Source organism: Gallus gallus, chromosome Z, assembly GCF_016699485.2.
Source record: "Gallus gallus isolate bGalGal1 chromosome Z, bGalGal1.mat.broiler.GRCg7b, whole genome shotgun sequence".
Taxonomy (NCBI): Eukaryota; Metazoa; Chordata; class Aves; order Galliformes; family Phasianidae; genus Gallus; species Gallus gallus.
Genome location: NC_052572.1, coordinates 9079928 through 9107593, shown reverse-complemented (window position 1 = coordinate 9107593; position 27666 = coordinate 9079928). Strand labels below are relative to the sequence as shown.

The following is a 27666-nucleotide window of genomic DNA, read 5'->3' as shown; positions in this document are numbered from 1 at the left end:
TCTTTCTTTTTTTTCCTCCCTCCCCCCAATCCGCTTTCTGATTGGCTGAGTCCCGCGCAGGGCGGAATTTCCGATTGGCCAACGCACACTGTTGCTAGGCAGGTTAGAAGGCGCGGGGCGGGGCGGAGCTCCCCCTTCCGATGAGTCGGCTCTGAGGTTCAGTCAGCCCGAAGCGCCCCGACCCGCGTCCACCGCGAGCCCGCCCCGAGACCCGCGTCCGCCGCCGCTGCCCACTCTGAGGAGCCGCCGTCGCGCGCCTCCCCTCGCCCCTTCCCCCTCAGCGCCATGGCCTCAGGATCCGAGTAAGTGTGGGCCCCTGCCGGCAGGCCGCGGCCTAGGCCTGCTGCTGAGGCGTTGGGCCCGGCGTGGCCTTTCTCCCCGTCCCTCACCTCGGCGCCGCGCGGCGCTGCCGGGCCGGGCCGGGCCGGGCCGGGCCGTTCAGAGCGTGGGGAGGGCCCGGCTCCGGTTCCCGATCCCGCTGTGTCATGCAGGCCCCGAGGAGGCGGAGGCGGGGCCCGGGGAGGGGGGTGGGCCGCTCTTCGCGCTCCCGGCCAGGCGCGTGCCCGCAGGGGGCCCTCGCCGTCCCCTCCCGCCGTCCCTGCCCGGGAAGTGTCGAGTCACGGCGGGGCAAGGCTGGGCCGGGCCCTCTCGCCGTACCCCGCTCTGTCCCGCCTAGGTTAGGCCGCAGCCCCCCAGCGCTTTGTCTCGTAGGACCCGGAGGAAGCGGCAGAGCGGCCGGCGAGAGGGCAGAGCCGCGTCCCGTTTTCTTTCCCGCAAGACCCGAGCGGCCCCCGGGCCGTGGCTGCGGGCTGGCGAGTGACTCGGCATGGGGGGAGGCAGACATGTTGTGCCGGGCCGGCCCCGTGTCAGTTGAGGCAGTCCGCTCTATTTTCGTCTCCCGTGCCTTTGCCTCACACTGTTCTCGGTTCCAGGCTGAAGATCGTCTTTCACGCTTCTCAAAAATGAGTTGGGCAATAACATTCCCACAGCTTCCATCCCACGTGCGCACACCACTGTGTTGGCTCTTGAGATGAGTAAAAACAGCACCTGAGTATGATTTCCTAAATCCAGGAATACTTGAAGTGACTCCCTGGCCTTGCCAGAGGCACTTTCAGTCACTTTAGTGTCTGTTGCTTGTGTTCTAATTTTCTTTTGCAACTCCTGAAATTTAGATCTGGCCCTGCGAAGTCAGTTCCTTGAAGATGTGCCAAGAATTCAGCATCCATGGTAGAGCTTGTGATGGAGGTGATAGTCTAATAGGCCTATTTTTTAGCTGAGCGAAAAAGATATTTTCTCCTTTTGCGAAGTTTTCTCACCATGTAGGAATCAAAAATTACTCAACTAGGAAACTTTTAGCCACAGTTTTTAGTTCAGTGCTGTTGGCAACCATCTTGTTGAATTTTAGCACTGTACAAGCTAACAGAATGTGGTTTCTTGAGAGGTCTTCATGTGCATGCCTGTCTGGCTCTGAACTCACTGTTTGGTTGTCCTGTGCTGTTCCAGTAAGTGGCTGCAGTCATCTGAGATGTCATTAATTTGCTTTAATGGATAAAATGTTTTGTAGATTTTTAATACCTACCTGGGGAGAGCGTTTCCATCTGTATCGTGGATGTTTGGGCTCAGGATGGTAAGAAGCTACTGACGTGTTTGTCTCAGAAAATTCTTGAGGACGTTAATTAAAAAGGCCCAGCAGCCACCAGCAGGCATGATTGTTTTCACTTTCATTGCTGAAGTTGGAATCATCTTGAGTCAGCGACTTTTCACTTTACCATGGAGTTACAGGAATATCTTAGTTCCTTAGTTCATCTGGATTTGTTGTGATTTTAGTGGATTTTTTCCTTTTGTGGCTGTTTTCAGAAAAATGGCTAGTCAGTAATTACTTTCTGGTTGCTTCATGTTGTCTGCCATAACTCACAGCCTTTAGGTGTTAACGTCTGCTGAACAAAGGTGCTCTGACACCTTTGAAAAAGAAGAAAAATGTTGAAAGTGTGAAAATTTTTTTACAAGTCCCCCTCTACATCTAAAAAAGGAGTGAGAGGGAAAATGAGTGAGGGTGTTAGCAATAGGGGTGAGTGGGGGAGATGATCTGAAGATGCTTTAGATTCTCTTTGACAGAAAACTCATGGAGGAGCTTTAAAAGTTACTTAGGCTAGGTGTCTGTCTTGGCACTCCACTGGAGTTCACCAGCACACATAGGAAGGCTGGCAGAAGAGGATCGTAACGAATGTCCTAGGCCTCCAGCTTAGTATTTCAGTTTGGGCTGTCCTTCTGAGGGGCACATTTTGCTCCATCTTTTCAGTTAATGCATGAGCCCCCAGGAGGGGCAGAACGAAAACAAATAGTGATAGTGTTATTCTTAATTGTAACTGAAAGACAGGGTAACGCTCGTCTATCAGAGTTGGCACTTTCCTGTGTAACTGTCATGTAATTTCTTAAAACCTTTATTTGTTTTCTTTTTTTTTTTTGTACAATTAGGTTAGATAACTAAAACTGACCCCAGACACTTAGATATGTGTATGCTGATTCCTGTAGATTTTCTTTCTAATGCTTCCACGTTTGTTTGGTTGCTTCAAGTGCAATAATGTAATGATTCAGCCCTCACTTCTTACTTAGGAAACTGCAAATTCAGTTCTTCAGTACCAAAACTTTACCTCACATTCAGCAGAGCTAAATGTACCTCTTGCTGTGCTGTTCACCACTGCTGTGTACTGGAAAGTGTCTGCACTTTTTTTTTTTCCCCCCAGTTTTTATGCGGCTTTTGGTTTATTGAAAGCTTTGAACAAAAACCTTTCACTTGCTGCCCAATTTCTCTTCCATTTTATCTTGTGTCCTGGCATGTATTTTAGGCTGCATAATAATCTCTGCATCCCAAAGGATTGTTACTCAGTTTCTGTGACAATTTAAGCAGCCAAAGTCTGGCAGTGGTTTCTTACCAAAAGGCCTTTGGATCCACATCTCATGTATGGAGGAGTGTGATTTGCATTCAAACTTGAACAGACCAAATAGAGGTGTTGTTGCTGTCTGGTGTCCCTTAGTTCAAGATTTGCAGTGTACCTACTGAAATAATTTCCTTTGCCCGGGAGCTTATGCTGATGCAAAGTACTTTGTTATTTCTATTTGCTATTTTAACTACTGGCCTGGTGGCATATTGATTCCAGTTTTTTTTGCTCTGTTAGGGTTGTTTTGTTTTTGTGTATGTAAGTCCCAGCCCATTTAGGACTTTGCCGAGACCACATTTCCCCTTGAAGATGGAATCTGTGGGCTTCTTCCTGGTTGTATCTGGCAGCCTTTCTTGTATCTCTTTGGGTTTGGAGAGTGGGTCTGGAGCATTTTGCATAGTGGTTGAAAGGGGGATATATTAATTTCTTATGTGTTGCACTCCTTAATGAAGAAAGGGGAAAAATCAACTTTCCCAGTGCTAGCAGCCCTGGAAAGACATGTTTTACAACTCCTTATTTTGTTCACTTAAAATAATGCTTCCTGTCATTTGCAACATGTTTCCTCTGCTACTGGGACTTATGCAAAGCTTGAGGACCTTTTGGAAAAAAGTTGACTGCACTCCCTGGCTGCTGCTTGTTGTCCCTCTGTAAGTGTCAGGGAAAAGAGGCAGCTCCACATAGTTTGTCTCAGAAAAACTTCTGTCTTGAGTGTGTGGGGGTACCATCATGCTGTAGACGAGATATGGCGCACCTCTCTGATACACTTCTCAAGATGCTGTGAAAGTGTTAAGCACAGTTAATCCTGCAGCATGCTGCATTCATACGGAGTAGTGCTTGTTCTTCTGCTTCCACTCAAGGTTTGACTTCTGGTTGTTTTGTCCCTAAAGAGCTAAATGGAGCCAGTGCGGCTGTTCACAAAGCTGCCCGTTCTTTGCTGCTTGCTCAAGACAGAGAAAAGCTTTTTTATTATTTTTTTTTTTTGCCAGAATCAAACTGAACTCTGCATCATTTTCTGTGACCTTAGATGTTGGCACATCTGAACTACTTAGAGGAAAATAGTCAGATGTCTGTCAAGGGAAATTACAACCGTGTTGCTATTTTGACTGGCTAAAGTACAACCTCCAAGACCTCCGCAGGAATCAGCTGGCTCCAAACCATGCTTTTTTGGTGGTTGGTTTTTTTGTTTGTTTTGTTTTGTTTTGTTTTGAAGGAACTGTCTTAGTCTGCCTTTCTTTCTTTTTTTGACAAAGTCAAGCAAATCATTTTCTGTCATATTTCTTGTGGTGTAGTGTGCTAGAGCTTCACTGACTTCTGTGAAGATATTATAGAAAGGTTCTTCGGGAAAAAAAAAAAAAAAAGACAGCAAACAATTTTTAACGAGCTCTTGATAATACTAGCTTGCTAGCTTTAACTAACAGACCTTGACAGGCAAAACTCCTACAGCTCTTCCTGTCAGGGGAGCTGTGGCATTGTTCTTTAATTCCCTCATTTATCTGGGATTGGACACCAAATGGACTTAAACTTTTGTTTCAGTGGCAGTGATTACATGTGATTGCAGATGAGTAATTCTTTTAGGGAAAATGCTGTCAGTGACATCTCAGTGACCACTTCTTTTCGTAGGTAACTTTATAGCCATTTCCATTTGAGACTGACTTAATGTTTACTCACAGGAAATGTTGTCATTGAACACCTGAAACTGGTGCCTGGGAATAACATTCTCCTTTATTTTACAAACAAGTATAGTTTCTAAAAGATACAGTGACAAAGAAACATGTAGAAAATGGAAACCAAGGCAAGGGGGGGGTTGTCTGCAAAGGGAGGAGTGTTATCACTTAAACCCAGAACTTCTGTTTTCTTCTCCAGTTCTAAAGCGGATGACTTATCGACTGCTATTCTGAAGCAGAAGAACAGGCCCAATCGGTTAATTGTTGATGAAGCCATCAATGAAGACAACAGTGTTGTGTCACTGTCCCAGGTGTGTCATCTGTTAACAAAAAAATAAACGTAGATAATGCACAAACAGTTGCTGTATATTAACTTGAAATTTAACTTTGCAGCATGAATCTAAGTGTTTGTATTAGAAGCTGCAGCTGTTACAAGTGGGAGAGATGGACTGTCTTGTTTTCTAGCACTCTTCCGTAATAAAAATAGATTTTGATTATGAACTTCTAAGATTCAGTTGAGTTTAAGCCCGTAGTCTGGTTTCAGGATTAGGTCTTGATCATTGCAATGGGATCCACTGTCTCTGTGGCTTTAGTACGTCACTGTCAATACATAATTTACCAAGGTCAAGTGACTTATGTTCAATTGCTTCAATTCTTGTTTTATGAAAAGCTTGTTCTAATGTTCTTACTGTTTACAGGCAAAAATGGATGAATTGCAACTGTTCAGAGGAGACACTGTTCTCCTAAAAGGAAAGAAGAGGAGAGAAGCAGTCTGCATTGTTCTGTCAGATGATACCTGCTCAGATGAGAAGATTCGCATGAATAGGGTTGTTCGCAACAACCTGAGGGTGCGCCTGGGTGATGTGATCAGGTGGGGACTGGCTTGCTAACTCTTGCATATCCCTGAGTTTCCTACATAATTTGTGTGCTGGCGCTGAATTTAGAGACAAAGTTTGCAGGAATTATTTTTATATCTTTCAGAGGAGACTTCAGATATGTTTCCAAGTGTGTGGCTTTTATCAGGGTTCTCACTTAATTTTTGTGTGTGTTTCTGGCTGTGTACACACTCAGATTAATAGTGAAAATTGATGGTAAAGGTTCTTGATGTCTATTAGCTCTTTCACTAACCTAAGTCCTGTAATTAAATTGGGTAGTTTTAATGATCCCAAATTTGCCTTGTCAGATGAACTTGCAAATTCTAAATTTTTAATGTCTGTACCAGTAACAATGGAAAGCATTGAACAATATTGTAACCTATCTCACAGTATGTAGCTGAAGCACTCAGCTGCCTGTGACGTACAGGTGTTAAAATGTGCTGGGGACGGATATCAAAAACATGAAGCAGTGAAATACCAAAGACCTCAGAATATGTTTATATTCAGGATGTCTAAATTTCAGTTTTTGTTCTAAAAGTAACTTTATAACTAGGAATTATTTTGAAGCGTTGCAGGAATTTTGTTGTGCAACACTTGGAGAAATTTGGGAGATAACGTTGTGTCAAGTACGTGTTGTCTTATAGGAGCTGGGGAATGCCAGGTGGAATAACTTTTGAAATAGAAAAGTGCTAATATGCAGGCTTAAGTATGGGAAGACTGACAGTTCCACCATTGAGGATCTTCCTAATTTGCAGTCTCCTACATGTTCTGGGAAAATTGAAGCCTGGCACTGTGCTTCTTGGGGTGCGAATTGGCATAACCTTTAAATGCAAATTGTTTAATACAAACTTTGTTGAGGAGAGAGGTGAAGCTGTATCACCTCTCTCTCTAATACTAGAAAATTCAAATTTTAAACAGTACCCTGTTTGGAATAGGACAGACCTTTGACACAGTTTATGTCTAGTAAAGGTTAATACTTATTTTAGATATGAGGTTACTTTTGAAGTCTTTCCTAGTGTAACATTTCAGCCTCTGCTGTCACCTTTTCTGATGGGACTGTGTCTGTGATAGTTCTCAACCCTATAAATTGCTTATTAGCGTTGTTGCAGCAGTCAGAGAGCTTTGACGCTTCTTTCCCTCTAAGTTTTTGTTGCTGATATTTAATTACTTATTGTATTACTTTCTGCAGGTTAGCCTCTATCAAAATTCAGATTCATGTGCTAAACGCTTCCTGCTTGTTATCCATTAACTATTTTCCTTCTGGGGCAGTCTAGTTTTTCCTCTACTCTTTTGCTGTATCATCTTTGTAAAGCTTATGGTAAAAGTATCTGTTAAGAGTCTCTAACAAAGTAGTGCATGAAACGTAATGCAGTCAGTTGCAATTCTATGTAGGTTTTTCTTAAGCAGGCAAAGCCAGTTTGAGCATTCTGCTTCTCAGCTGCAGCTATCACTACAGCAGGCTGTTGGCCTACACACATAAACTATAAAATGATAGTTGCAGTGTTTGTTTAAAATGGGGGAAAGGGCCTTAGGACTTCCACCTAAACTTCAGTTTCTGAAAAGTGGGATGTCATATGAATACCTGGCTGCAAGCTCATTACCACTGACTGGTACTTTGAGAACATTTGCTGTGTATCAGGGTTATTGGCAGTGGGCTCTGGTTCCTTGTAGTGAGATACAAGAGAGGGATGAAGACAAAAGTTACCTGTAACTCCATTTTCCTTACAGTTGGTTCAGCTGCAGTTCCTTATTGAAACAAAAAATAACTTGTAATTCCTGCAGGTCTTTTGGCTGCTCGAGTAATTTGTGAATTTGCCTTTGGGTTAGTAAAGGACATCCTGGTGGAAGAGCAAGAACATATGAAACTCCTCTACAGGCTTGGATAAGGCTCAGAGGAATGAAGGAAGGTGTGATGTGAAGACGAGCTCTCTTAGTGCTCGTGGTATTCGTCTTCTCAGCATTTAAATGTTCTTAGGAAGGTGGGAAGTCTCAGCAAGGATTGGGATAGTCCTTTAAGGCAGTTGTACTGGCCTGAGAAGAGATACCACTCCCTCTTCCATACTTGGGTGTAAGTCCAGGGTGATGTGGCTAACCATTTTCTTCTTTTGCAGCATCCAGCCCTGCCCAGATGTGAAATACGGCAAGCGTATCCACGTGCTGCCAATTGATGACACAGTAGAAGGGATCACGGGGAATCTCTTCGAGGTCTATCTCAAACCATACTTCCTGGAAGCATACAGACCCATCAGGAAAGGTAACGGCACTTGTTATTGAAGTCTTGATTATGTACTGTAGTCCTGAGACTGAGTAAAGACAATTTCTATGGACTTGCACAGATCTCTACAAGGCATCAGACTGGCATCTGTAGAGCGAGATTTTACTGATACTGGTATTTGTTCATTTATTTTGCTATTTTGCTTATTTTGACTGAGTGGGAGTATGTTTAAAAAAAAAAAAGCCTGGGTAGAACTTAGGAGAAAATCTTGTTAAACTAAGTTGCTACCACTTGACAGGATTGGGTGATTGCTTGTGTATCAAGCAATGGGTTCGATATACCAGATGACACCCTAACTAAATTCACTTCTTCAAAATAATTCAATTCATAACTGAGAGAGCACTTAGAAAACCAATTGCATGTTTAGAGCTATGCTAGTAGCACATCTGCTGGAACAAGTAGGTCCTAATACAGTATAAGTGTATGTTGAATAAAATTTTCCAGTTTCTGTGGCCCAATTTAGCCAGGAGTTGTAGTTCAATAATATGTATTATTCTGCTAGAAACAGTTGTTGCAACTAGCAACAACTTATTAAGATAAATTAAAAGTAAGTTTTTTATTATGTTAGGGATTTTTGCTCCTTCCCTCATTGCTTCTGGATAGAATTTCTTCTTTGAGCTGGTAGGCAGTAACAGGACATTCAAGGCTTGTCTTTGCACGTCTCTGTTAGGACTGGAACAACCACTCCAGAAAGTCACCTGTTTGGAGCAGGTGCAATCTGTACATAGCAAAAGCAATGTACAGATGGTGGCTGTAGTGAATTTCTCTAGTGAAACAGTCAGCAGTTGTTCTCGAACGTGAGGTACTGGGAGTCAAAGTGGGGCAGTTGGGGAGCTGTATAAAGAAACCACCTGTTTCTGGGATTGAGTCTTATGTTGCTCTGCATATTTCTTGAAAACCTTTGGTTGCTGAGGGTGGCACACCATTTCAGTCTGCCTTTGGTTTTTCCTGTCTCATGACTTTTCACTTGTGGTTGTGCTATCTGTTGTCCCTTGGGCCATACACTGCAAGCAGGCAGCTCTTTTGTAAATTGATAGCTAGTTTCTAAAGGAGACAGAGGAAAAACATGAGCATCTTTCTTTTGGACCCTATTATTAGCCTGTTTGCTTATTTTTTTTTTCTAAACAGTATCTAAAGGGCTTCTTCTTTTCTGGTAAACAAAAAGAGTTCTAAAACAGCTAAACTGAAACTGAATGGAAAACAAATATGATTAATTGCATTTGATTGTTCGGTATTTAGTTGGAGTATTCTTTTCTGTTGTTTTCTGTTTGTTTCTGCATGAAATTTGAGAAAATTAAACCACTACGGATCTAAATGATGTCCTGGTAGTCAGAGTATGTGTAGCTCTTGAGTCTGAGCAATATGAAAAATGCCAGTGGCATATGCATGTATAACCTATTTCCTTGTCCTCTGGCGCTGCTGGGTAGTACAGGGATTGACATTTTGCAGACGTCAGTTGCAACAGGGTACTGAATTATGGTTTTTCACAGGTGACATTTTCTTGGTGCGTGGAGGGATGCGTGCAGTGGAGTTTAAAGTGGTGGAGACAGATCCAAGTCCTTACTGCATAGTGGCTCCGGACACAGTGATCCATTGTGAAGGAGAGCCCATCAAACGAGAGGTGAGCAGAATCTTACCACACAGTTCTTGTACTGACTCTGGTCTGTCCTGTGAAATCTCTTTCTGTGACAGTGCTTTCAGCTCTGGGAATGGCATTTTATGTACTGAATGTGACACTGGAAGCTCTGTTTCCAGGGGATGAGCTGCTGCTGGCAGTAGTTGGAGAAATGTGCTTCCACTGTCCTTCCTCAAATACTGAGATTAGACTAATGCCCAGCCATAATTTGGTAGCAGCTGGTTTTGCATCTGCTTCCAGGTATCTAGTGCTGGGCATTAAGTGGAATTTATGGACATTAAATGCATTGTTTAATTCCAAAGTTCCCTTGATCCATAGCAGGAAGGCTTAAATGTGTTGCTGAATTTCATGCCATGAGAGGAGACAGCAGTTAATGCTTTTTGAGTGAGATAATTGAGATCTCTAAACAGTTGGTTTTAACTTCATTTCAGTCCCTTGAGATATCTAACGTGGGACATCCAAAGTTTAAGACAGCCTGAGTGGCTGGTCCATCAGGACTAGGCCACCTTACTTTTATAGAATAGGAGATCTCAGGAATAGGAGTAATTTGGCCATGACTGCCTTTTAAACAGCTTCAAGTCAGATTGAGTGCTGTTTTCTGGTTAGCTCCTCTCTCTATTCAGTTGGTGTGGGACACTGAAGGAATCCTCTTTGGGCTCATTAGGACACCGCAGACGCAGACAGGAGCAGGTTCGGTCAAGGCTCCCAGAATGATAATGAGCTGGAGGTCAAAATAAATGAGATGGGGCTGGGAGAGTGGGCTCGTGCGGCCTGGAGTAGGAAAGGTGAAGCAGCAGGCCTACTGGCAAGGTGGAAAGGTGTAGGCAACCTGACTTTTCTGAGGGTTGTGCCCCGGGACAGGACTAGAGGCAGTGGCACAAGCTGAGCCAAGAAGTTTCTGGCAGATACTAAGATAAAGGTTTCCCCAAAGCCTAAAGCAGAGACTAGAGAGATCAGGAATCTCCATCCCTGAAGATCTTCAGCACTTGTCAGGGACAGTCTCCTATTGAAGCAGTGGTACAGGCTTGGTGAGGGTTTGGCCTGAGCTCCTCTAAGATTCCAGGTGATGTTAATGTATTATTTTAGTGTGGCCTTATGCTACACTATGCGTGTTTCAACTGGGACAGAGTTGATTTTCTTGGTTGTGTCTGGTATGGTGCTACATTTTGGCTTTAGGATAAAAACAGTGTTGATAACATACTGATGTTAGTTGTTGCCGAAAAAAACTGTACAGAGCCAAGGACATTTCAGTTTTTTAGCTTCAGGCTGATATCCAGCAGGGTGAGTACTGCTGAGAACCCCCTGTGAGGGTCCCTGGGATGGACCCTGTCCCTGTGGGGTGTCCCTAGGATGCCTCCTAAGGCAGGCAATTGCCACTGAATGTTTGGGTAGTCAGAGCTAAGAAACAAATGTGAAAGACATGAGAAAGACTTGGAAATAAGATTCTCAGAACAACAAATAAATGACACTGAGCAAAAGTCCAGACTCCTGAAACTGGGGAAGGATTGTCAAACTATTGTTTTCACTCAAGTGTTTAATGCATTTCCTTCCTGGTAGGATGAAGAAGAGTCACTGAATGAGGTGGGCTATGATGACATTGGTGGCTGCCGGAAGCAGCTGGCTCAGATCAAAGAGATGGTGGAACTTCCTCTCCGACACCCTGCTCTCTTCAAGGCCATAGGGGTAAAGGTAAGGACCTGTGTGCATCAGGTGGATGAGTGGTCTTGCTTTTGCTGATGACTCATGTAGGAGGCTTAGGACATACTGGAGGGGAATAAGTTAGAGGAATAACTTGTGCGTTGTTTGTCGTCTTTTTGATGCTGGTATTAGGGGAGAATTTCCTTACATGTTTTACAGATTGAAGCACTGGAACTTGTAAAACAGAGTGATATTTTGAATAAGTACTGTTGGTTACTGGCTAGGTTTCTGTTTGTGTGTTATGCGAAGTAGTCAGGGTGTTGATGGTAGGATGACAACTGTTACATGAGGTTGCATCATAGTTTCAGACTGACTTTATCAAATGCTTGGAATTTCACTGTGAAGCTTCTTATTATTCTGATACTAGTTTACCACCTAAATCCCTTTTCTCTTTTCCCAGCCTCCACGGGGAATCCTGTTATATGGTCCACCTGGTACTGGCAAAACACTGATTGCCCGAGCAGTGGCCAATGAAACTGGGGCTTTCTTCTTCCTGATTAATGGTAAGTTTTGGGTCTGCTTTGGACCAAGATCTGCTGTGTAATCATTCATCCAGCTAATGGTAACGAATGGTTTAAATAAGGCTTGTATAGGTATGTTATCTCCTTGACATCTGTCCTTCCTTACCTCTTTCAGGTACCCCTCTGGGGATGCTTAGAGGCCATTTGTGCAGAAGCATCTGTAGTGGCACTGTACTTAAGTCTAATTGTTTTGTAGCAGAGTGGTTGAAAGGCAGCTCTGTGTTGAAGGAACTTACAGTCTGTCTGAGTGTTCATTTATGTTGTAGGGACACGGCTAGGAGTGAAGCAGTGAGATTATTCTGTGTATATGGGTGCAAACGCCTCTTTTTTTCTTGCCAGCATGTTTTATTCAGAAAAGAAGGTAGTCTGTGCTGCATTTTTCTTCCCTTCAAGTAAGGTACAAGACCTATTCTGTTTCACTTATCTTTAACTGGGAGGAACTTTTCCTGAAAGCTATACTGTGGACCTTGGAACTTAGCTACAAATGACGGAACCTCATGCTGATCATTATCACTTACAGCAGCTGAGATAGATACTAGTTTATGTCCACTATGAAGACAAAATTCTGAATTTTCCTCACTGCTTTTCCCTCCCATTTTACAATCAATGCTACAATAACGGAATGTTTGTACTTGAGAACTGCTGCTTTTCCTTTCTTTTATGATTTCAATTAGACGCATGAAGGTGAAAGCAGAACAGCATAGCAGAGAGCAGTAGGATCTGCTTTTTATCTCAAGATGTCATGGGGGTGACCAGTGGTAGTGAATTAACTTGCTTTTTCTCTTAAGATGTTAGAAGTAAATGGGATGTCTCTACCCATATGTCACCCTTGTCTTGTACTTTATAAGCGTATGAAAGGTGTCGCTGATTATAAGCCAATCTCCAGAGACTTGTGCTTCTGTTGCATAATAAAAATAACATTTGTTGTCAGAATTAGTGATGCATTCCCTGCTCATCCCAAACCTGAAGCAGCAGGCAGTAGACAGAGCTAGTATGAATTGATAAGTTACCTGAAGGGAAACAGTACCTACCTGCACCAGTGGCTCTTCAGCTAGAGCACTTCAGTCAGCTAGCAGCTTTGCACTCTTGAGGGTCAGGTTTCTTTTCCTTGGATCCTTCTGAAGTGTACTTTGTCTCCATGATCACTCCCATCATCATGATGGAAAAAATGTAAACAAATTAGATTGGTAAGTGTTAGAGTTTAGCAGTTGTAGGAAATCTCAGGGGATTGCTGTCCTTTCTGGAATTGATGTGTTCATATTTTTTTATGAATTAATGCTTTGGGGGGGGAGGTTGCTTGGGGTGCTTTTTTTGGCTGCTTGTTTGTGGGTTTGGTTTTTTTTGGTTGTGTATGTGTGGTTTTTTTGTTTGTTCTTGTTCATTTTGTTCTGGAGCTTATGTATAAGCTTGTACAGAGGTAAATGTTTACCTGTGTAATGCAAGCTAAAGACAGCTTCAGTATCTTACAGCTTTTTCCTTCCCTACTCTGATAATTCATCACCATATATAATTTGATTGCTTTTCTTGCAAGCTAGGACTGGCATTAACAGTGTGTGGTGGCACATTACAGAGAAGCTCACCAAGTGTGAAATAGGGTAAGAAAAGAGGCAGCTAAAGGTAGCTCATTGACTAGTACTGCATTCTGTTAGAGTAAACTGAAAACATCAGAATAATGATAGAAAGTAATTCCGCATGCTGTTCTTGCCTGTTCAGCTGCAAATTTAGTGAATTTGGTTGATAGTGTTTGCTTTGGCTTGAAATATAGATACTCCTATGTGAATGCTGTACTGAAAAAATTCAGCTGCATGCCTTGAAGCTAGCTGCTTCTCTTCTGGGTGCCACAGTGCTGCTATTTTTCAGGTCCTGAGATTATGAGCAAGCTGGCCGGTGAGTCTGAGAGCAACTTGAGGAAAGCCTTTGAAGAAGCTGAAAAGAATGCACCTGCCATCATTTTCATTGATGAACTGGATGCCATTGCTCCGAAGAGAGAGAAGGTAAAAATAGCCTTTGGGAGCTAAAGACGTTCTGTACACCCTCTTTGGTAGCAACTGGCGTGAATCTCTTTGCTTTGAGTACAGGGTAAAGCAGCAGTTGGACATCAGAGGAACTGTATATCGTTCACAATGTTTCTTAGCAGCTGGTGGTTTTAGTGTCTGTCTGCTGTGGTGCAGCACTTGTACCTGTGCTGTAGATCTTTAAGTCTGATGATTGCTTTCCATCTCCACAGACACATGGAGAGGTGGAACGTCGCATAGTGTCTCAGCTTTTGACTCTTATGGATGGACTGAAACAGAGAGCACATGTGATTGTTATGGCAGCTACCAACAGACCAAACAGCATTGACCCAGCACTCAGGCGATTTGGTAAATGGATTATCATCTCTGTTTTGTCTGTCTGATACCTTATTACGGACTGTGCTTCAGGGACCTTGAAAAGATTGAGCAGAAACTTAATATTAAACATTTTCTGTGTGGTTTGTTGATTCTGTGATTTGTTTCCAACTGCTTGTTTGAGGTTAACTTCTAGGGTTCTGGGCTTCGGTATGATTTTCTAGTCTTACCGAGTTAGAACTTATGGAAATAACAAAATACTTGGAATCTAGTGGTAGCCTTTCTTAGTTGAGGCTAGCTTGGGACACACTGAAAGAGTAAATGGCTTCTTTAGAGGATGTTCATGCCTCAGGCTGCAGAAGAATTTTCTGGCTTCTCTTAATTTTTATTGATGAGGAGTCAGGTAGCTTCCAAGATCTGGGCCAAAACTCTACAGTATGAATGAATGTCGGGTGTATGAGCAGTGAAGACTGTAATAGCAAACCAGACAAGTTTACAGGAGAAAATAGTATCTTCAGTCTGCAGAGGCATTACTGGAGACTAATGATAGGCGTATGCACTTTAGTTAGTATTTCAGTAATATGTAAGCTTTTTGCCTCCCCACATTAGGTTTTGGCGTTTCACCACTTGGGTATTGTTATGATGAGCACTGCTAAAAGTTCAGAAAAACTGAATTGTTCTCTCAGAACTTGCAAGTTCTTATGCTCAGGACACAGAGATAGGAGTAAACAAATATGTCTTGTGATATCTTGGAGAAGAATCTTTTTCTGCAAACGAGGCCAGAAAAAAGTTACTAAACCAATAACAATCTGGTTTTTATCATCCTGAACTCTAGTTATTGTAGTAGTCTCACTTTCCCTACACTGCTAAGGCCTCTCCTCTGATCTGACTCTGCAACTGTGCTGATAGATGCTGTAGAGAAATGCAAATATCTGGCATTTTCTGAAATTGTGTCTTGTCATCAGGTTGCTCAGACAGAGGAAAACAGCTTCTTTGGTTTGTAGAATCAGTAGCTTAACATATGTTTTGTATTCCCCAGGTCGTTTTGACAGAGAAGTAGATATTGGTATTCCAGATGCAACTGGACGCCTGGAGATCCTGCAGATCCACACAAAAAATATGAAACTGGCTGATGATGTGGATCTGGAACAGGTGAGTAGCACACTGTTGGGAAAGGTGAATGTTCGTTGTGCAGTGTTTCATAGTGGAAGAGCTGTTGTGGCTTTGACCAGCAAATGTTAGTTGCGCATTTAGGACATCTGGGTGAATGTGTGATCTCTGAGCTTCCTTCTAATTAGTTTAACAGTGACCAAAAATTCTCTCTTGCTTATTAAGAATGGCATTGTAGAAAGAAGCAGTCATGTGTCAGTAGAGTCTGCAAGTGCTCTGCCACTGTCCTCCTGCGTTTGTTGTGGCATTCTCTTTAAAAATGAAGCAAGTTTAAAGCAGCTCTCAGAGGTGTGAGTGTTGTGGTCTCTTGGGACACTCATTTTGTTCCTGTAATCTCTATCCTGAGTGAAGAACTCCAGTCTTTCTGTGTGCCTTCTGAATTCCAAATGCAAGTTTGATCTCAAGTGGGACACGGAACAGCAGTGTCTCTGCCTGTTAAATATGTGATAGCACTTTTCCTGAAAACCACAGTGGAGCACTGACATTCCTGTCTTTTGGAGTTTCACTGCACCCCTGAGTGAGTGACTAGAACACACCTTTCCTTGTGAGTGCTTGCTTGTATCCCTGAGTCATAGTCAGTGCTTTGCTTTCAGGTGGCAAATGAGACCCATGGACATGTTGGTGCTGACTTGGCTGCTCTTTGCTCAGAAGCTGCTCTTCAGGCTATCAGAAAGAAGATGGATCTCATAGACCTGGAAGATGAAACCATTGATGCTGAAGTGATGAACTCGTTGGCTGTGACCATGGATGACTTCAGGGTAATGCAAGACTGCCCCTTTTTCTTCTAGGTGCATTGTTTAATTGCTTATCTGAAACGTTTTAACATGATACAGTTCTATACTGCTGTTTCTTCTATTAACAGTGGGCTCTGAGCCAGAGCAACCCTTCTGCTCTTCGGGAGACTGTGGTGGAGGTGCCACAAGTTACCTGGGAAGATATTGGTGGTCTAGAAGATGTAAAGAGAGAACTCCAGGAGCTTGTACAGGTGAGGATTTCCAACAGATTTTTGCCCAGTCAGCATAAAAAGAATCTCGATATTCTGTTTTGGGCTGTGAAATGCAGAGATTTTTAGAGTAATTGCTTGTAGTGGACTGAAAATACCCTAGTATTCTGTCTTAGTGAGCTGAGGGGGAGGAAGGTTTTGGTAAGCAGCTTTCCTGTCAGGCTTTGCTTAGTTGAGTCTACAGTGACATCTTTGGTGAATCTGGGGCTATGTGCAGAAACAGCAGTAGTTCTGCTTAAGTGGAGAACAGTGGTGAGAACACTGCTGAGAGTCTTGTCATGTAGTGACTTTATCTGCCAGAAGGCGAATGAAGGTTCTCATGCAATGAGCCTCCAAAGAGCTTTCTGTCACTGCTAGCATAGGGACAGATGAGTAGTAGTAGTGAAGTCTGCTATGAAGGGACATGAAAAGTCACAAATACTCTGTGGAAACTTCTCATGTCTGCATCAGTATGACTGGGTTTTGATACGTTCCTGCTTTGAGTTAGCACTGCAGAGAAACCTTGTCTGAGTGTACAAAAAAAAAAAAAAAAACACAAACCAAAACAAAATAATTTTTAGTCTAGTTTTCTCATGTTCAGTCATTGCCTAGATCTGACCTTGTTGCTAAGGATAAATGCTCGTCAGACACCTTGCCTGTCTCTGGAGGGCAGAGCTGACGAGGTTGGATAATGAGCTGTTTGTTCCCTTTTGCTTCTGCAGGGCAGAGCAAAGCTGGGTTGAAGTGTGCTGGAAAACAGCCTGAATTGTAGTGTTCAGTCCTTAAGAGTAAATGGACTGTTTAGGGCAACTTTACAGTTCAGCTGTGGTGCTTTTCAAACCAGTCCCCATTTAAAAAAACTCCAGTGGCCCTGAGCAGACAGAATCTTGCATTTAACTCACTAGAAATTTCAGGGTGGTTTTTATTTTTATTTTTATTTTTTTGGTAGGTGCAAAGTACAGGGCTTTGGGGGCCCATTTTAAGGTTTTTTTTGTTATTGTTCTGATTTAGTATCCTGTGGAGCACCCAGACAAGTTCCTCAAATTTGGCATGACTCCATCAAAAGGAGTTCTGTTCTATGGGCCGCCTGGCTGTGGTAAGACACTTCTGGCCAAAGCCATTGCCAACGAATGCCAGGCAAACTTCATTTCCATCAAGGGGCCAGAATTGCTCACCATGTGGTTTGGAGAGTCAGAAGCCAATGTGCGCGAGATCTTTGACAAGGTAGGTGTTTATTCTGCTCCCTGTACTGTATTTGTGCTTAGATACCTCCAGCATGTTGTCTCCACTGTCTTAACTGGCCTGGTTATTATTTGTGTATTTTATGTTTCTCCAACTTGCAGTGTGGGCAGGGGCTGCTTTCCTGATGTTGGGAGTTTAATCCTCTTTGGGAAGCTAGATATGTAAATGGATTTGTCCTTCTACAGTTTGTATCTGTTATTACAGGATGACAAATGTCCCTGTGCCTTAGCAGTGAGGTGACATAAACATCCCCCACATCTCAACTTATTTTGAAACCTCAATATCTAATATCCACTACAGGTTTTCAAACCTCCTACAGGTTCTTGACCTTCAGCATACCCAGCATAGAAAGGAATTTGACTCCTACTACCTAGTTCCCTGTAGATAGTGTCACCTTCTGTTCCAGAAGGTACATGCCTTGTTTACCGTGGGAATCCTCTTACCAGGTCAGGGAAGCTGCTGAAAGAGCAAGGTTGAAAGAAGAATGAGAGAAAAAATTGTGGGTTGGAAAGAAGTCTCAGATACCATCTGCTCCAACTGTTTGTCCAGAGCACAGAGACAACTTGGAAATTTGTTTTGTGTGTATTAGGACCTCATGTATGTTCTCATGTATGTTCTCATGTATGTTCTCATGTATGTTCTCATGTATGTTCTCATGTATGTTCTCATGTATGTTCTCATGTATGTTCTCATGTATGTTCTCATGCCAAGCATGGAGAATCCCTGGCATCTGTGTAGCCTGTGTGCTAGTGTTTGAACTCTCTTGTTGTGAAGGATTTTTTTCCTTATTTCTAATTGAAACTTTCTTTGCAGCAGTTTGCACCTGTTCTCACTGCAGACCTTGAAGAACTATCTGTCTCCCTTTCCTTTTCTGACTTCTTGTTTGGTAGCTGAAGGCAGTGACTAGATCTCCCCCTTCTGCACTGCATCTAGTAATACCCCAATGCTTAAATAACAAACTGATATCCCCAGATCTTGCAGGGAGAGTACTTGCACAGGCGGTTACCCTCTAGCCATCAGAGCTACCACCCTTCTGTCTGTCTGGTGTCACAGTGATCCCAGCTTTGGAGAAATTCATCTTGTTATCAGGAGAGTTTATGGAGGGTTTGTTTGCAGAAGACTGCTCTAAAGCACCTCCTTCAAGTTCTCCTTGAGGCAGCAGTACTCTGCTCTTCTGAACTGCTCTGATTCTAGGGGTAGGCTTAGCATGAAGCCAGTGTGCTCCTTATTTGATGGTATTTAATCGCTCCTGTTTGCTTTACAGGCCCGCCAAGCAGCCCCTTGTGTGCTCTTCTTTGATGAGCTGGACTCCATTGCAAAGGCTCGAGGTGGGAATATTGGAGATGGTGGTGGTGCTGCAGACCGTGTCATCAACCAGATCCTGACAGAGATGGATGGTATGTCCACCAAGAAGAACGTTTTCATCATCGGTGCTACCAACAGGCCAGACATCATTGACCCAGCCATCTTGCGCCCTGGCCGCCTGGATCAACTCATCTACATCCCTCTGCCTGATGAGAAGTCCCGGGTTGCTATTCTTAAGGCCAACCTGAGAAAATCACCAGTTGCTAAGGTAGGATCTGTGCTGTGGCTGTATCTGATTGTATTTTGCTCTGTGCTGCACATATTCCCCATGAGCTGGGGGCAGAGAGAGGGTTGGTGACTGCTATACAGCGTGCAGAGCTAGGAAACCTTCCATCCCTGAAAGATGGAATTGAAGAGGCAGGGATAGGCTTGAGATCTAAAACTAAGTATCAGTGCAGCTAGATAGCAGTGTGTAAGCACAGCAGGTCTTTATCACATAGTAGAGTTCTGCCCACGGTGCAGGAATGGGAAATGCCTGTTATGGCAAGATGGAAAGGATTCTTGTACTCTGAGAAAGTAAATGTAGAAAACGGGGGTGGAAAATGGAAATTGAAGAGGAGCCATTGCGGTTAATTACTAAACTCTTTCATAGACAAGAGTTATATCCCTTGCCTGGGGAGAAGGCAATAATGAAACCAATGGAATTTAACAGAGAAAAGCAGATGCAAAGTGAGCGCACAAACTTCTTTAGGCCAAGTTAGTGCTGTTGAATGCTGTTGGGCAGCAAAGCTTAAAAGGAGGTTCCAGTGCCACTGTGTCAGTTGAGGGGAGAAGGTTGTTCCTCTTTATCTCCCTCTGCCCCATCTCCATTTCCAGTCTGAAACTGTTCAATTGATTTCTAATGCTAAGATCTGAGCAAATTATAGCTGAAATCCTCAAGTCAGCCTGCTGCTTCTTGAGGGTGAACAGTGGAGAGACATTTGTAACCATGTAGCAGGTTTTTGGTAGGTGTGGGAGGAAGCATGGCATGCCCTAGTGTGTAGCATACTTCTACTAGGAACAGGAGCTTTAACAGCTTATCTTCTTCATGCTGTCCAAAGTTAAGGTAGTGCCTTGCTACCATGAAATCTTAAGGCACCTCTTTGTTATTTGAGAGTACAAGGTGTACATGCTTTCCTTGTGGGTTGTTCTATTGTTTGTTTGTTTGTTTGTCTTGCTAGGATGTTGACCTGGATTTCCTAGCTAAGATGACCAATGGCTTTTCGGGGGCTGACCTGACAGAAATATGCCAGCGTGCCTGCAAACTGGCCATCCGAGAGTCCATCGAGAGTGAGATCAGACGAGAACGTGAGAGGCAGACCAACCCTTCTGCCATGGTGAGTGGGGCACTCTGAGCTTTCCCTGCTTATGAGATAGGCAGCCCACCTCTGCCTGTGGGTGAGGGATGATGCGTTTCTCTCAGTAATCCTCAGATGGGGACGAGTAGGCTGTAGGCTCTTGGCACAGAGTGCTGAGCTGGAGCACTTTGTTCTCTTCTTGTGGGAGGGTGAAGGCCTCCTATGGTGCCTCGTCACTGGCATTGCTCAGCAGGCCCCTGCAGCAGGTGTGAGTCAGTCTGCTGCAGCATCCCTCTCTAGCCCCTGCCTCAGTGGGTATTGATGCATCCTGACCCAGAGGGAGGTGTGGGCAGGTGTTGAGCTGCACGTGGCTCATCTCAGCTCTCTGTCCTGCTGCAGGAAGTGGAGGAGGACGACCCGGTTCCTGAGATACGCAGGGATCACTTTGAGGAGGCCATGCGCTTTGCTCGCCGCTCTGTCAGTGACAACGACATCAGGAAATACGAGATGTTTGCACAGACTCTACAGCAGAGCCGTGGCTTTGGCAGCTTCAGGTAACTGAGGGAGGTGGGGAGGGCAGTGTGACCTGGTTAGCCCCAGGAGCAGAGTGCTGAGGGCAGATTTGATGTATTCTTGAAACAATCCCTCTTCCACTGCTTTTTCCCATTCTCCCCAGCGCATACAGCCAGCTGAGCATGTGGTGGGTACAAACTGCACTGCAGGTCAGTTGCAGCTGCTATGTTAGTGCTTCTGAAGCCCATCAACGCTTTTTCCTTTAATGCAAGCAACATCTGGCAGTGCTGTAAGCCTTTTCATGACCTGCCATAAGGCTTCACCACGTTTCTCCCCCTTTTCATTCTTGGCATCGGGGTGTTGATGTGGAGGGAGGGGATTGTGCTGAGCTGTGAGGAGGCTTCTGAACTGCGTCTTTTCTCTTCCCTTCTGTACTGCTGTGTGCAGGTTCCCATCAGGTAACCAGGGAGGCGCTGGGCCGAGCCAAGGCACAGGAGGTGGCAGCGGGGGCAATGTGTACAGTGAAGACAACGATGATGATCTCTATGGCTAACTCACTGTCCTCAGTGGACCAAACTCCAAATCAGGCCATGTTGTACTGGGAAAATCCAACGTTCAGTGGACTCTCGGCTACTTCATTCCTCAGTCAGAACAGTGTAGGTGCACGTCAGACTTTGTACAGGGGATGTTTTCTGCAAACACAAATCCAGACCGATGTTCAGTTAAGAAGCAGACAGTGAATTAACAAGGAGGGGATCCGAATTAATTTCTGAGAAATTTCTGTTCTAGTTTATGTGGCAGAATCAGCAGCTTTAGCAAAGGGTACAACGCTAGCCTGTATTAAAAAAAAACCTACAAAAATAATTAAAAAAAAAAGAATAAAATCCCACAAAATCCTGGCCAGGCTCTGGCAATTCCTTTATGTGGTACTGCCACAGCATTGGCAATAACTGCCTCTGTAAATCCCATGTCTCACTTGCTATCTTGAGCACTTTTCAGCTGCCTCTCTTGTGCAGTGCAGCCAATATTTGTGCATTTTCCTGGAGTGTGTGTGGTTGCTCTTTGTCCTTATCTCTTTTACCCCATGCTAATGGAAGAAATTGGTTGGGCAGTCTCTCTCCTGTGCCCATACTTAGATGTAAGCACTGAGATAAATGGCAGGTATCTGGTATTACTTCTCCAGTGCCGGCTGTGAGCTGTTGGGTCTCTTGCTGCTTTGGCTTCTGTGCAGCAAAGGACTCCCGCAGGAATCCTCTTTTCATCAGCCCTGCTTGAAGACGGGCATGGAAGGGTTCCTGGGCTGTTGCTGAAGCTTATGATGCAGCATAACCCAAATGTGGCTAGGGAATGGGAGATTCCTCTGATGGTATAGCAACAGTTTTCATAAGGCTCTGCAAAGAGGCTTCCTCTGTTGTGGAAAAAATCCCTGTGTCCCTTTGGGCTTCTGATGAAAGGTTTGGTTCTTTGCTATGAGCCTGCCTTTTATTGTGGTTCTTTGCACAGTAGTCAGATTTTGATCCACTTCTTGTGCTTTTCTTCCCTTTCACCTTCTGATCCTTGCTTTATTTTCGATTAACTGAAAAAATGTGCTTCTGCTGTACTTATTTCACGTGAGAGAAGTCCTCCCTGGGCTTGGCAGCTGGCTCCTGCTCTGTCCTGGTGTGTGCACACTTACTCATCTGTGGCTGGAGCCCACGGCTGTACTTTGCCTTTGCAAATCTGAAATCAGCACAGGGCATGGAGATGCGTGCCCTTCTTAGGTTGAACTGCCACAGCAATTGCCTGTGGCTGAAGTTGATTCTCCTTACCTAACTTGAATGTGCAGCTTTGGCCACCAAGTGGTAAGTGGGTATCTTTTCACCAGCCATCTGCATTGCCCAGCTTGGGGTTGCATTTAGCAGTGTGTGGGTTGTTACAGATGGGTAAGGGGAGACCTGTGACACTCACCCAAAGGAGCGGTGTGCCAGGCTGTGTGTGACCCAGCTCTGAGTTGAAGAGTGCTTTGTGTTTTGACTGCCAGATGCACAGAGTAGCTTTGTGCTCTCAGCTGTTCGGAGCTTGCAGGAATGGGATTTTTGCAGAGGTGAGTAACCAGAGATTGTGTGCTGGAATGAACAGTAAAGGTGCCCACAGGGTTGCTGGGGATACTCCAGGGGGTTTTGGCTGCGAAGACTGCCACATTTAGAAGGGTTATCAGATCACCTGGACTTAAAGGGAAGGAAATGAGGGGTGAGGGGAATCCCAATGTGGCAGAAGGATGGGGCTATCCAGGAGAAAAGGGGGGCTTGGGAAAAATGCACCAAAATTGAGAATGCTGCTTAAATAGCACAACCACTGACTGGTGGCTGCAGAAGGAATCCGTGGGAGCCCCTGGGAGGCTGGGCAGCACCTGCTCAGGTGGTCTGTCCCAGTTCAGAGACCCATTCCAGCACTGTGCCTGTGTGTCCTCGCACCGCCTGGGTTCTGTGCCATCAGGACAGCGCTGCCAGCTTGTGGGGATGGGCTGCTGCTTGGTGAAGTGTTTGCTGTCTGCAACCTGGGGAAGGGTAAAAGGGTACTTCACATGAAGAGCTCTTTGGGACTTACTAAAAGCCTTGCCCAGCTATGGCGATGAGCAGATTTCCTCTTCCCAGATGCTATGGGAATGCCACCATGCACTGCTGAGCGTGGCCAGTGGTGGTGGCAGATCCAGCCTTGGCAATGCTGTGCACGCTGCAGCCTGGGGCAGGAGGCAGGGGGTGGTGGTGTGCGTCCCAGTTCCGTGGAGCTCATTTCTCTCCCTCCTCACCCTCCTAATTAAAAATGCTGATTAAATCCAGTGGAAGGGCTGGCACTCCTCTGTCCTGGGCTGAGGACGGCACCCTGGGGAGCTCCTGGAGCAGTGCCTGGGGCTGGAGTAGCCCCCAGGCGGGCAGAGGCTGGGAGCTTGGCTGGGCTCTTCCAGTGCTGCCCTGGCCAGCAGCTCCCTGGCGTAGCCCTGGAGCCACGTTCGAGCTGCCCCAACCCTCCCGCTCGGCTCCACCAGGCTCGAGGTGTGTGGCACGGAGGCCCCTAATGGCCAAGGCGCTGATTTGCAGGCTGGTCGGGTACCGCCCCGCAGCCTGCGGGCTCACCGGGTCCCTGCTGCCAGCAGAGGGCAGGCGGTGGCCGTGCTCACTGCGGCCCCGGTCCCCGCATTGCCACCGCGTCCCCGGCACAGCCTGCCCTGAAGGCACCAGGGATGGCCCACGGCTGCTGCTGTCCCCAGGAACAAGCTGCGGGGCTGCACGCAGTCCTGGAGGGGGGACAGGAGGGAAGGATTGGTGCAGAACCTCGATTCAAGCCCCTCCCAAAGCAGGTCGCTCTGGTCCTGGCCCTATCCAGGGTTGGAGGTCTCAAAGAATGGACTTCCTTGATGGGTTGACCACAACCACGGGCAAACACGGAGAGAATTCCCTCGGGTGCATCCCGTGCTGCTGTTCTCTCCCAGCCCTAAGAGCTGGGTCCCAGCATCCCTCCAGCGGGAGAGATGGGACCAACGGGGGTCTGAGCCCCTTCCCCCATACCAGGGGTGAGTGCAGCCCCAGCACCTCCCACCACAACACATACCAATAGGGTATATTTTTCAAAATATTTTTTATTTTTCTTCAATACTGACATTACAAAAAAAAAAAAAAAAAAAGTTACATTAAAAAAAAAAAACAAAAACAAAAAAACAAAACACTATAAAACATTCAGGTCTCATTGAAACTGAGAAAAACAAAGCAGCTTGCATCTGTGTGCTGACCTGTCTTCTCGCTCCATCAGTGTCCACCAGTTGTCTGTCTGCTGAACCCCAGAGAGGTCAGTGGAGGGAAAAGGCGTCGCGCCCCAACCTGAAGTCAAACCGGTTGATAAATTAAGTAGTGCTTTAATAATGCAAGTGCTCTATCCCCATGCCCACGGGCTGTCCTCCTGCCACGTGATGCACTGTACAGCTGTACACCTCCAGACCCCTGCTTCCAGTCAGTGATTTCCCATCACAAAAAGGTGCCCAAGGAAGCGCCTCAGCTTTTCTCAGCGCCGCTCGGGCAGACGCAGAGCTGCGGTGGCGGAGGAGCCCAGTTGGCCCCTCCAGGGAAAAAACTGGCGAGAGGCAGAGTTGGCCAAGGAAGGTAAGAAATATAAAAATTCTCCTGATGGAAATCCGAAGTTTTTAAAAAAATACAGCATTTGAAAACCAAACCACCAAGCGGATTGCCTCATGCTCCTCTCAGCTCCACCGTCACACTCAGAAATACCTCCTGAATTCAACTTCCCTGTAGAAAAATATATACACGTGCATTTCTCTACCTATTACGATCCCTAAGGTCGAACTCGAACACTAGTCAAAACCACAGCTCTGCTCACGCTTGGCTCTGCTTTCACACCCAGTCTTGTGCTACACACATTCTCCACTCTCACAGGCAGGTTGTTTGTATGGCTGAGCTGTTCCCCAGCATCGGGGTCAACCACTCCAGGAAACCCAAAACGGGCAGAGAAAACCCTTACGGAGTTACCTAACGAGCTAAATATATGTATTAAAAAATAAAGCAGCAATGCAAACTCAACACGTCTGAACAAGAAAGCTCCCAGCCTGGGCAGGAGGCTGGAAGGGACCGTCCCCACTGCTCTGAGCTCCGTCGATTGGCACAGGTGACACTCGGTGGTGGTCTTGGCACAGGAGAGGGGACCGCAGTAGGATTGGGTGCTGTGGTCCCAGGTTAGAAACGGTCCGGTAGGAGCGGTCCCTTCACCGTACGCGCTCAGGATGGTTTCCTTGGCACCTCGGTACGGCGGGACCTTGAACAGCAGCAAGTATCAAAGAAGGGAAGAGAAATCTAACACGGAGGGATGCGAGATCCCATGAAGTCCTATTTACACTGCTCTGAGCTCCCTACAATCCCACCCTCCGGTCAGAAAGTTGGCTTGAAAAGCGGGTGACACAAAAACCACAAAGTGATGCACATCCCCAAGTCACAGCCCGTGCCGTGCGCTTGTGCAAGGCAGCAAAGCCGGACCTCTGAAAGAACAAAAAAAGGCGGCAGCTGGGAGAGAGGTGAGGGCAGGAGACTCTCCTGCCACTGGAGTACAAAATGGGCCAGGAGGGGCAGGGGTGGGTGGGACAGATGGGAGTTTTGGGGAAGAAAAGTGGGTTTTTTGCATTTGAAAGTGCTCTGGCACCTCTGCTCTGTGTGAGCCAGATGCTCCGGCACGTGCATTTGGAGTATTGCTGCTTGGAGGAGAGTCCCCGGGGCTCTAGGAGCACGGGAGGTGCTGCTTGAGGATCTGTCTCGTCTGGGGAGCTATTCTGTCCGGGAAGCGGATTTTGAACTCCACGATCAAGTCTCCTCGCTGGCTGGGGGCCTTGGGGAAAGGCAGCCCCTCCCCGCGCAGTCTCTTCACTGTGCCCGGCTTGATGATGTCGTTGCAGGGCAGCGGGATCACCCTCCCGTCAATGGTGGGAATGTTCACGGTGCAGCCGCATAGGGCCTGCGGGGATAAAAAGGGAGACACACCATCAGCCGGCCCCGTAACCGCACCACGAGAGTCCTGAGCCTCCCACCCTATGCTGCAGAGTCCCCATCCCTGCTCCTCCCCACGGCACCACCAATGACCAACAACAAGAGGCCTAAATTTAGCCCCTCGCCACCTGACTGGGGAGCAGGGATGGGGATAGGGGCAGCCGAAAACCCAGCTGAGCTCATCGGATGCCTCTGCGGTCCATCAGCTGTCGCTGTGCGGAGCCCAGGGTTATCTATAGCACAGCCCAGGGGCACGTGGCACGGCACAGCCACACGGCACGGCACCACGCTTTCCTGGAAGCTGGGGCCGCTCGATGGGTTATGGCATTGCGCCGCTGCCCCACAGCTATTTTTACACCTTGGTAGCCCAAGAAGGAAAAGGCAGCGAGGCAGGACCCAAAAACGCAGGCGTGGGGAGGGTGGCCCCAGTGGGCCCCGCATCCCTGCCACAGAGAGGGTCCTTTCTTTCTCGATTCCCCCATGGCAAAGCCAAGAGGTGATTTAAAGCTGCCATTCCCTCCCTAGAACTGGGTGCTGCCTACTGCAGAAGCCGGCAGCAGCCGCAAACCAGTCTGCCTGAGCAAGCCACGTGACGTGGGAATGCAGCAAGAAAATCCTTGTGTCCTTAAATAACTCAGACAGCTCTGCTGTACACGTGGGAAGCAGTGTCTCCAGGCTTTCAGCAAGGAGAGAGGCTGCAGAGCGATACTTCTGGAAGGGGAGGACTCCTAAGGCTGGTTCTGCCCTGCAAACAAAGCACTTGTCCACCCCCATCCCCAGAAGACGCCCAAAAGGAAGTAGGGGAGGATGCTTTGCAGCTGAATCCTCTGAAAAAGCTTCCAGTGCCATCGCAACAGGAGGGACCAGCAGGAACAGCTCTCCTGTTGGTCTCTGTGCTGCTGAGGCTCTGCAGCAAACCCAGCACAGCACCATCCATACTGGGCTTGGATCTTGGGCTGAGGAGGGGGGAGGCTGCAGCCAGGTTTCAGGTTGGATATTAGGAAAAATTTTTCCTGGTGTGAGCATTTGAGATGGAAATGGGGCAGGAGAGAGATGGCTGGGATGTCTGCATCCCACCCACAGAAGAGGACAGGCGGTCGACGGAGCAGAGCCCCGTCAGGCTCACACCATGGGTGCTGCCCCCCAGCACCATTCCTGCCCTGCAAAAGCAGAGGGATGGGAGCAGAAGCAGGTGGGAACAGCACATACAGACAGGATCTCAGTGTTTCCTTCCGAGAGCCAAGATGTAAGAGTTTGAGGCAATCACTCCTCCACCGTATGTTCCTATTTTTTATCCTTCTGGCCCAACTTTGCTGCTGTGTAAGAAACTGGTTGTTCAGGCAACACAAGAGCCCATATCAGGGCGAGATGCAGTGGGCACAGCCATGGGAGCTGCCCTGCATCCTAGAAAGCGTCTCAGTTTCTGCCTAAGTATGAAACCGGTGTGGGTTTGATGTCTGAGCCGTGAGTGCTGAGCTCTATCTGGGTCAGCGGCGGTCCCGCTCTGCTGGTGGCAGCGGGGGGGCTGCTGGGTACTTCAGGGAAGGTGATGTCAGGTGAAGGATGCTGCAGGGTTGTGCTGCTCCCATCTCCCCGAGAGCCCATCAGCTCTGACGATCCCGCCGAGAGGCTGACAGGGCTGTTAACGGTGTCACTC

General features: G+C 46.3%; 2 protein-coding genes across 4 annotated transcripts in view; one reads left to right on the top strand and one right to left on the bottom strand.

Annotated features, from left to right (window-relative positions):
• The first annotated feature begins 164 nt into the window (after positions 1-164).
• VCP (valosin containing protein) lies at positions 165-21386 on the top strand. Its single transcript, NM_001044664.2, has 17 exons — positions 165-302; positions 4803-4914; positions 5302-5474; positions 7590-7732; positions 9244-9374; positions 10947-11078; positions 11488-11590; positions 13469-13602; positions 13836-13971; positions 14978-15090; positions 15702-15866; positions 15971-16093; positions 17102-17314; positions 18597-18905; positions 19858-20013; positions 20374-20528; positions 20935-21386. Exons 1-17 carry the CDS (start codon positions 286-288, stop codon positions 21038-21040), a joined length of 2421 nt encoding a protein of 806 aa, NP_001038129.1. The 5' UTR covers positions 165-285; the 3' UTR covers positions 21041-21386.
• The window catches only part of DNAJB5 (DnaJ heat shock protein family (Hsp40) member B5), an 18464-nt gene continuing 11774 nt past the window's right edge, over positions 20977-27666 (bottom strand). For all 3 annotated transcript variants that reach the window (XM_046905961.1, XM_004937118.5, XM_046905962.1), the window contains one exon: positions 20977-25977. In XM_046905961.1, coding sequence (XP_046761917.1) covers positions 25744-25977 — 234 coding nt within the window. In that variant the 3' untranslated portion in view covers positions 20977-25743. The remainder of the gene's footprint in view (positions 25978-27666) is intronic.

What these genes read in the sequence shown, in the direction of transcription:
- VCP (NM_001044664.2), top strand. An exon ending in AACTCCAGGAGCTTGTACAG is followed by an intron (nt 16,094 to 17,101) that starts GTGAGGATTTCC and finishes GTTCTGATTTAG; the next exon opens with TATCCTGTGGAGCACCCAGA. An exon ending in TGCGCGAGATCTTTGACAAG is followed by an intron (nt 17,315 to 18,596) that starts GTAGGTGTTTAT and finishes TTTGCTTTACAG; the next exon opens with GCCCGCCAAGCAGCCCCTTG.